We start from the raw sequence: 9,637 nt of genomic DNA, 5'->3' as shown, positions 1-9,637 counted from the left end.
TAAAGTCATTGTAAACTTGATGTCCGAGCACGCTCTCCATCCAACGCTGGAAAATAGTTGAGTCATTACATAAACCAAGTGGAGGTTGGAAGATTTTTTACCATGAGTTTTTGCCAACGATGTCTTTTCGGCGTCACGTTAGCCTGCCTTTTCTTGCCAGCAGCCAGCTCGCAGGTCGACAGTTTCATAAAAAAAATTAACGACGTTTGCAAATCAGTGTAGTGCGAAACTAGAGCGCAGCTCTTGAGGAGGAAGAGAAGAGGGTACGGAGGGGAAGGTATGCCCCTCCTCCTCCTTCTTTCCTCCTCCTCTCTTCCTGCCGCTGAATTTGTTCATGAATGGCGTGACACGAAGTCGTGACGTCATTTTCTCCGCTAAATTTAGCGGGGAAACTGAATTAGTGTTGAGGTCACGTGACGTCGATTTCCCTGCTAAATTTAGCGGGGAAACTTAACCCGCCAAATTTAGAGGTAAAATTTCCCCGCTACATTTAGCGGGAAAACGTCCCTTTAAATTTAGCTGAAAATTTTCCCTGTCGGACTTAGCGGGAAAATTTCCCCGCCAACCTTAGCTGAAAAACGTCCCATAAAGCAACGCGCGCGGTTACGCCGAAGGCGACGCCGCTCAGCCCGGAAACGGGCGCCTAAGAACTGCGCTCTAAAAAATTAGCTGAGAGATCTATCCAACGTATTGTCTAAATGATGTGGGTGTAAATGTCTTTCTTGGTGATGTTGTCTAGTTTTCCGTAGTCAACACAGAGACGTAAAGAATGAAAGCAAAGACTACAGGTGATTCCCGGGTAGTTGCCGATGATGTGACAATTTTTGTCTCATCACTTCATTGATTTGCTGCCAAATTTCACGCTTTTTGTCATGGTGGAAACTCAACTGAGGTAATTACGAATTAAAGAATGGTCACCGGTTTAAATTCTTCCGCTAGTGAGTGAGCTTCTAGTTCATCAACAAAAATATGTTCAACTCAGGTATTGTGCTAATATCGTTTAAAAAACTGCTACTGATCACGAGAAAACGTTCGTCCAATGTTTGACACAACTAAGTTTCAAGTCAACATCGTTTCTACGCACTTTCGTGATACAGTTCATTATCGACTGACGTAACCTCAACTTCAGTCGGAAGATCACTGGTACTTCCAAGCTGATGATGAGAAATAACAAATATTTCGCTACTGCTTCAGCATTAACAGCAACGTGTCTTGCAAACCACAAAAAAAAAATAAGTTCGAACTCCGCATTTCTAGATTAGGTGCTGTATTCCATCGACGTCCAAACATGGTCATTCATTTGTTGTGGAGGTATCACCAGAACAACCTTTCTGAAGGGGTGATATATTTTTTTTTTATTGACACCGGCACTGGAGTATTGGGGTCCGGTGGGTAGACAAGGTATTTCGATGCTGATTGCTTGAGTACGCCGACGAAAGAATGAAAATCAACAAGCCCCGTATCTTTACCATCAACAAGAAGATCAGCTGCCACAAAGTAGCTTTAAATGCAGAGCCCATATGGTATATTTTGCTTGCTCCTGAATCCTGATAATACGTTTGGATTTCTTCTTCCCTTTCTGAATAAGCACATATTATGCATTCATCCTGGTTAAAGTTCTGCTCTTGCTCTCTGCTTGAGTTTCTTTCCCCGCTATCAAAGATTTGTTAACTTCTTGCTCATACGAGCATCTTGGTAGGTTGGAATCAACTTTAAACATCCCATCACAATTTCATTTTAAGTATCATGGTAATTGTAATTTCTTGCACCAGTCGTAACTGGCACTTTATAGAAACGAAGCTACAAATGACATGCAACAACTTTCAGTTATTTTGTTCGAGAAAGCCCCCAGAACATTTCTGCCAAACCAATTTATTGCGTCTTTACAACCAGCATGGCAGCGTGAGCGAGGGCCATCAAGGCTTGGCAGTCGTGCAGGCGGCCAGCACTTTCCTGAACGCTGCTTTTTCCTCTTCCTGGAAAACGTAAGATGATTGCTGGTTATATTCTTGGTAGGGTAACGAACGACATGTCGTCCGTCAAACAACGATATGCAATCATGTCGTGTTGATCCTTTCGTAGAAAAGGCGCGCAGCTAATCTTTCAAATGCTGAAAAACTTATTTCATAAAAAAAAAGATTCTAAAGCATTTCACATTTCAAAATGTTTGTTTCCTTTTCAAAAGAGAGGAGTTTGACATAATTTTTTTTATACATGACTTGCAAGTGAAGTCGTCAAATCATACTCGTTGACATTCTTACTTGTTCTTGCGGAGAAAGACAAAATCTATAGTGTGAAATGTATGCTATAAATGGTACGCTGTCAGTAGCAAGGCCAAAACCATGGCAGCTGATGTGACGTCAGTAAAGCGATCGGATACAACACGCAAACTCTCGAAATAGTAACTATACACGCTACGTCATGTGTGGACGATTCATCTGGTGGTGAAACGTGCCTAACTTAATCAAAAATAAACTTGCGTAGTTTTTTTATGTATATAGGTTTTCGCCATTGACGCGTGTCTTTTTTAAAACACTTGATTGAGGAAGGTAGTTCTACGTTTAGTCTCTATAGGTTTACTTTTGACATTGTTCCAGTTTAAATCACTATTGAGAGCTGTAGTGCCCGAATTGTAGGATTTTTGTTGATTAGCTTGTCCAGGTAAAAGGAAACAGTGAAACAAAAATAGTGGAAGCTCTTCGATTTCTCAAGATTAAATAAATACCATTTCTTATGCCTTTTTTTTCACTTTGACATTTTTTAACAGTTTACTGTCAGTTAGACCCGAAGGTGCAACATGTTTAGAAAACAAATTCAGTTCCATAAAATTCTTTTAGTAGAGAGATGTACCGCCGTACCGTGAAAAGTTCCAGCTTGGGAGCACCGGATTCTTTTGCCTGAAACGAAAACCGATGACTTTCAGACGCGTTTTCTTGGAGATTCCCTCAGCAACTACTCCGCTTTCTAAGCATTTCAAAAGCGTTATTTAAAACAAAAAATCCGGTTTCACAAAAAAAAAACTACAATCGTAGTTAAAGAGAGATGGAACGATAACTCACGACAAAGTCAGAAAAGTTTCCGATGGCAAGAAATGAAAACCAGTTCGCTCTTATATTCAGAATCAGCCGAAATTCCGTTTCTGGCTTCTTCAATAAAAATTTTCTGACCGCACAGGCTCTGACGTTCGGCGCTGGAACGCTAGACTCGGGAGCGGGTGAGGCCGTTGGTTCTGCCTGTAGCGTGACAGTGAGTACAGACACAAAGGCAGCCATCCTTTGCGTCTACACACCACTCTTGCAATGAAAACCCCGCGCCCTATCGTCGCCGCATCTCATCTCTTTCTTCCCCTTTCAGTTTATCTTCGTGTTGTTCGTTTCTGCTCGATTACGAGATATGCAGTTAGTGAAGTTCGAGCTCGACGCATCAAAACTCCACTAACCAGCAATTCGGAAAATGGTGTACTCCTTCCTCGACTATATAAACAGGTTTATAAAATATATCAGATTGCGATTATTTTCGTGCAATTATCCTAACTGCATACTTCTTCTTTACTCCAACCCTTACAGCATTGGTAGCCATTGCAAGAAAAAAGAAATGGTGCAACATATTTTCCCCATATGAAACAATGTATCCGGTTTATAAAAAAAAAAAGTGGAAACGACTACACAAAGTGCGCTGAGATCGACAGCGGTAGCTGTTGTTTTGTTGAAAAGCGTGCTTTATAAGATTTGATTTAGGATAGAGCTTTGATTTCAGTTGAATAGTTATATATGTTCTTTAGAAGATGTGAAAGGCATTTGCGCGCTGCCTTTCGTGCGTGATAGTGGGCCCCTGCGCCCATTTCTGTTCTTGTTCCGCTGCGGCGCTCCGTCTACTCTTCCGGCGGCTGCTATTTCGGAGCAGAAGGGGTGGTGTAGGGAAGCAATAGCGCGTCTTGCCATAGATGATGTGTTTGTTCGGAGGGCGACGGCGATAGGGAGATAACGTTAGCGCGGTGGCGATGGGGCGGCGCGCGCCCCTCGATCTCGCGAGTGTTTGCGAACGGACGCCGCCGGATTTCGTCGGAAAAGGGTAATAACAGCTGCCGCTGTAAAATACGTTGGGTTGGGCGCAAGACTTGATTTATGCATTAGCGTAAGGAACTAAGCCCTCATAAATATTAGGGACTTTTAGTAGACTATACATTAGAGTTTCGCTTTGCTACCGGTAGTTAGTGCCGTCGCATTGAAGTATTGATTGAGCACGTACCCTCTAGGCCCGCATTCCGCAGCGTACGGTCTACTTAAACTCTCTAGCAGTTCAGAGCTTCACTTACCTCTTTCCTCAACTGGCACAGCTTCTTTGAAGCTTCCAGGTCAGTGCTCCCATAAGGTTGCTTCACTCTGTCCCACTTCTCCTTCATCTACAAGGCAAGAGTGCGTTTGAATGCTCTCATCCACTCAGTCGCCCAAGGTAATCGTTGTGCCTTTAGAGGCAGAGGTGCAAAAGCACAGCTGTCCTAGTGCATAATCATTCTCTCAAGAAAAACGTCCTTCTACGGTACAGGCTGTTTTCGCTTGTTTCAAATCGAACAAACTGTGGCTTTTTTTGCAGATCGCAACATGCATGGGTGACACGCATGTTGCGATCTGCAAAAAGCCCCAGAACAAGGGAAAGCAACATGTTGCCTGTCAAGACCTCTTGAGTTGTGTGAAATGAACGTGATGAAGTGCACTATGATAGCTCTCTCTTTCTTTCTCTTGTTTACTTTTCCATAAACCTGCTCTGTCAACATCGACACCTCTTAGATAGAAAGAGCGTAGTGCTCAATTTTCTAAGTCACATAAGGAGGTTAACACAGGCCGCTGATTTGACACAAGTGCTGCGTCAACCTTCGGCCGGAACCTGTGTTACATCACTGAGAACGTGGCCTCAAAAATAACTTGCATGTCTATGACAGGCGGTGGACAAACTTGATAGAGGTATAACGGACCTCCAAAAATTAAAGTAAAGACAGTTGTACGTAGGACAATATTTTCTTACTTTGCTCCGATATAGCTAAGCGTGCCTATATGCTTTAGAGCCACTTCTGCGTAGTGTAACGTGTTTAGCTGAGCATGACACGGTGTGCAAATAAAAATATTGCTGCATGAGGCGAACGTAAATAAACTTTTTTTTTTCTTTTTTTACGCTGCTAACAGACTCTAACGCAAGCTAATGACCAGTTGAAATTAAAGTCGGGCGCCTGCATACATCGTGATTTATTAGAAATGTGAAAAAAAAAATCAATAAAGTATAATTTATTTCGACTTAATGTCAATCTTGTCTGTAAAAATATATTATTGTCTTGTCAATTCTTTTCTTCTAGTTTCTCAAAAAATCAGTTCATCACTGACAACTTGTACTCAAGAAATATAAATAAACTTGTCGAAATACTCTGCTAGAAGTACTGCTAGCTTTTTGCCGGAGATAACTTTTTATTACTGGAGCTGCATCTGATTTTCCAACTTATTACCGCTAACAGTAAGGGGCACGAGGAATCAGAAAAGCACAGCGCTGGAGCCTAAGAGTTACTCGGTGTCTGGCAACTTGACGTCAGATAACAGTGTATACATTTGTTTCTGCTGTCTGCTTTTCTTTTGCCCCATGGCATTTAGCATGCGTGACATACAAACCAAAAAGAACAAAAAGATCGCCTCGTTGAAGCGTACTCTTCCTCCGTCGCAAATTTCGGCAGCTGGATTTCCAAAGTGTGAGATGTTATAGTTTTAATTTCTCGAACTTTTTATGATTTCATGAAAGTTTCAAATGTACCGATTAGGTGACTAATTTTGTGTGTATGTGTCAGCGAGCGATCCATGTGAAATTCCCAATCGGTACAGAGCACATTACATTAGATGTTATAGTCACTTTCAGTTTCAAAAACACAGGCAGTGGCTTATTATGTTCGCACCTTTTGCTTCGGATTTCGCGCTTCTACTTTTTTTTCTCTCTCTCTTATTTTTTTTTTTTTTACTGATATTGAATCCCCGGTGGGTTTGGAAGAATAATAAGATGCTTGGGGCTTCCACTTTTTCTGCTGAATAGTAGATGTTCGGCCAGCATGAGGTTGTTCTGCCATGGTATGGTTACACTGTAATTGGATGAAACTGGATTGAGCTGTAGATGAAAAATTTAGTCAGTGCAGGTTTTAAGCCGGGGTCACACTGCTTATACATCCTACAAAAGACAGTGTGCAAACAAATTTAAACGCGAGTCACCACGAGATCCGTGGTGAACCGCAACGTGTTTAAGGAGAAACTTGGCGCGCGGCATTGGACCCACGAAGTTTTCAAACCAGCCCTCCTGCGTACTTTCGCTCGTTGAAAAAGAGCTTGCTTTTAAAACCAAGCATCGTCTTACCTCAGGGGTCCTGTGTTCTGCGACGCACTTGAGTGTGGCCTCTCTGAGTTCATCGGACATCGCTGAAAGAGGAGAACTGACCGTTTCCAACCACACCGACATACCCAAGGCGAAATTTTATTTGACAGACTCCAGCTCCACTCAAAAGCGCTGAAAAGGCTAGTCAAAGGTCACCTTCTACGCTCCTCGCGTTCTGTTCTTTTATGTTTCACTCGTGATTTGACCTAATATTAAGACCAAAATAAATCTAAGAACCAGAATTGTTTTTGTAGTCGTCACTAAAAACGATCAGCCCAACTGGCCGACCGCCGGAACTGTGAAATCGTTACACGCGGTGCTGCGTTCACGCGGATGCTCCAAGATCGAGACTGGTCGGGCCGTTCCCACTTTTCTCAAGAGTGATTCCGCGAACAGTTATCTTTTCCTATTTTTATTGTACATTGGTAACAGTATTGATCAGCATTACCAGTTCAATGTCTTAAAAATATGCACTGACGGGAAACCAGTGAATAAAAGTATGATATCGCTGCTCTCAACTCCAGCAATAGCGAGCACAGTCCAGTGTGCCCGGCGAATGCCTGAGGCAGAGAAGCGGCGTCCTGAAAGCGGGCTTTGGGAACGCTTTATATCTGTCGACCTTCCGCTCTGTTAGAAATATGCTACCACGCCAGGCAATCTTCATTCCGCTGTGTTAGCATGACTGCAGCGCCACGTGTTGACCTCTCGCCGGCCAGGCAATCTTTCGTTTGGGCTAGCCATTTTTAGTGCCTGCTGTACGCTTGCTTGTTCCAAATTCAGCTGTCTCATTATAAGTGCCGTAGCTCGCATTCACCGCTTTAGAAACGAAAAGGCCTTCAAAATGCATGACCCCGAGAGCCGTGCTTAACATATTCGTGCTAGGACTCATCGCATTAACATGTTTATTTGGAGCACTTAATATCACTGGATCCTGGGAAAATGGTTGCCAAGCTCCTCGCATGGTCGCCATTTTTGTTCGTGGAATGAGAAGCTACTCCCTGACCTCTCCATTCTTGGTGAGTCCATCCGAATTCCGGTTGACAAGTTGCGTTATGAATTGTCTTTTTTTTTTTTTTTAATACCGAGATTTAGTTATTTACATACCGGCGAAACAAGTGCTTATCTTCGCATCGCCACCTCATGCGGCGTTGCTGCTTGGCAGCATTGAAAAACATATTTATCTTTAAATACGCAAGAACAACAATGTCATGGTAAGAGATCTGGGGAAATAAGCATGATTGCATGATTCATAAGTTGGTTGCGTGCACAGTGCCAAAAACGCTTATGATGGCGAGGAACGCTTTCAGCACGAGGATGCTCAACTGCGATCTTGGCGTGACTGGTTCAGGACGATCCTTTCGAAGCTTCTCAAATTTGAGTGGATTTAAATAGCGATTGTCATAGCAACTAAGGCCGATCAGTCAACGCACCTTGCGAGGTTTGGTTGTCCGTATACGTTAGTATATGTTGCTGTCCGGCTAGCCCTGGCAGGGAACACTCTAAAAAAAAGCCAGTGCGTCTACTTTCGCGCACAACACTTGGAGAGTCAATCAGCGCAACTTACGGAGGCAGCTCAGCGAATGACGATGCCGAAACCTATGTCTAGAGTCTAAACCAAAAAACGCAATCTGAGTTGTGGAATTAAGCAATGCAAAATGCCACGCATGCATCACTTAATGGCAGAACTCGGATTGCGTTTTTTGGTCTAGACTCTAGAGTCTAGACATATGTTTCGGCGTCGTCATTCGCTGAGCTGCCTCCGTAGGTTTCGGTGATTGGCTCTCCGAGTGTTGTGCGAGAAGGTAGACGCACCGGCTTTTTTATAGTGAAGGCAATGTCGCTACTTTGGAGTGGTGGCTCACGCTTCCTGGTACGAGTTACCCACCTTTCTGGGTCATTGCGGCATCACGCTGACAAATAAATGTTACTCTTACTCTTACCGCTACTATTGTTCAGCGCACCACTGCAACATAAGATCTGACCGAGCAATAAGGCTCTACTCAACAAAAAATTGCACAAAAAAAGAAAAAAAAAACGCACCGAAAAACATACGCTTCAATGACCGAGCATACAATTTCCTAAAAGATGGCACATATTTTATGTAAATGTCAGTGTGATGGTGCTTAGCATCTACCACTGTGTAGCATTTCACCAGAAAAGAACCGCTGGCACACCAGCCCTCTTCTGGGTGGGTGGACTTCGCTTTTTGTGGGTGGAACCTCTCTCGCTCATCTTAATTTCGTTGCAGGAGAAAATATAGGCTCCACAGCGCGGATTGGGAAACCTATTTGCACATGCGTGCAACGAGGCTGGCAAGATCCAGCAATGAACAGACCATTAAACGTCGGAGGTCAATTGGTCCTAGGGCTATCTAGCCAAGAGGAAGATGCAGTCGGAGGCAGGTCAACATAGATGATCCACTTCCAAAGCAAGGTTTTTGTTTTTCTTTTTATAACACATTGTCGCACGCGCAGCCAAAACCTGGAGTGAGGCAACAAGCGCGTGCTGGGGGCGAAGTATCTTGTGGGTTCTGTGACTGACTACAGTCCGCCGTCAAGTGGTTGGCCTTTATTACTCAGCTCCAGGAAAACAATATGGCTATAACGCACTTTCTTGAAATAGTTAACGTAAACCACGGGGTAGTAATTACACGAATTCACGCTGGTACGACACCCGTTCATATATTGACATCAACGAAAGCCACGCCAATCTTTAACGCGGGCTAAATCATATAACTTGAGCATTCCTGGAGCCATGAAGGGTGCCCGACAAGAGATTGCAAAACAATGAAGGTAAACGTATATGAGTGTCAAAAAGAGGTTAGAGAATAAAAGTGTAGCTGCGATAGCTTTCGTACATTACATGTATGAAGCGGCATCTACAGCCCAAGGACTTAGATTTTGCTGGGAACTCACCGCACAGAGTTTCGTTGGCCCACGTCTGAGCCAAGAGGGCGACGAGAACTAAGCAGCAAGCGACCTTCATGTTTCTCGGTGGGACCAAAACTGCTGCCAGGCGCTGGAGTCTATGGGTTTAAATAAGCCCTCCGAGGTCAACGAAGGCGGTCTTCTTCTTTTTTTTGGGACAAGAGTTCGTTTACTCGTTTTGTCTATATGACGACATCCGATAGCTGATTTGTGATCGTTTGGTGTTCTCTTGACAAGGAAATTGCTTACACGAAGCCAGCCGTGTCACCTTGTACCTTCTCCCATGAATTCTTCGAGGCGGACAACGTCTA

General features: G+C 43.6%; 1 protein-coding gene across 1 annotated transcript; it reads right to left on the bottom strand.

Moving 5' to 3' along the window:
* Window positions 1-1,856: 1,856 nt before the first annotated feature.
* Window positions 1,857-9,411, bottom strand: LOC8030949. Its single transcript, XM_002403678.5, has 5 exons — window positions 9,315-9,411; window positions 6,382-6,443; window positions 4,316-4,402; window positions 2,859-2,897; window positions 1,857-1,976 (listed from the first exon to the last, which is right to left on the bottom strand). Exons 1-5 carry the CDS (start codon window positions 9,382-9,384, stop codon window positions 1,917-1,919), a joined length of 318 nt encoding a protein of 105 aa, XP_002403722.3. The 5' UTR covers window positions 9,385-9,411; the 3' UTR covers window positions 1,857-1,916.
* Between the last annotated feature and the right edge of the window lie 226 nt (window positions 9,412-9,637).

The sequence above is a fragment of the Ixodes scapularis genome, unplaced genomic scaffold (assembly GCF_016920785.2).
Source record: "Ixodes scapularis isolate PalLabHiFi unplaced genomic scaffold, ASM1692078v2 PGA_scaffold3__209_contigs__length_174095766, whole genome shotgun sequence".
In the NCBI taxonomy this organism is placed as follows: domain Eukaryota; kingdom Metazoa; phylum Arthropoda; class Arachnida; order Ixodida; family Ixodidae; genus Ixodes; species Ixodes scapularis.
Note: the sequence above shows the minus strand (reverse complement) of the source record. Positions and strands in the feature narration are given on the sequence as shown.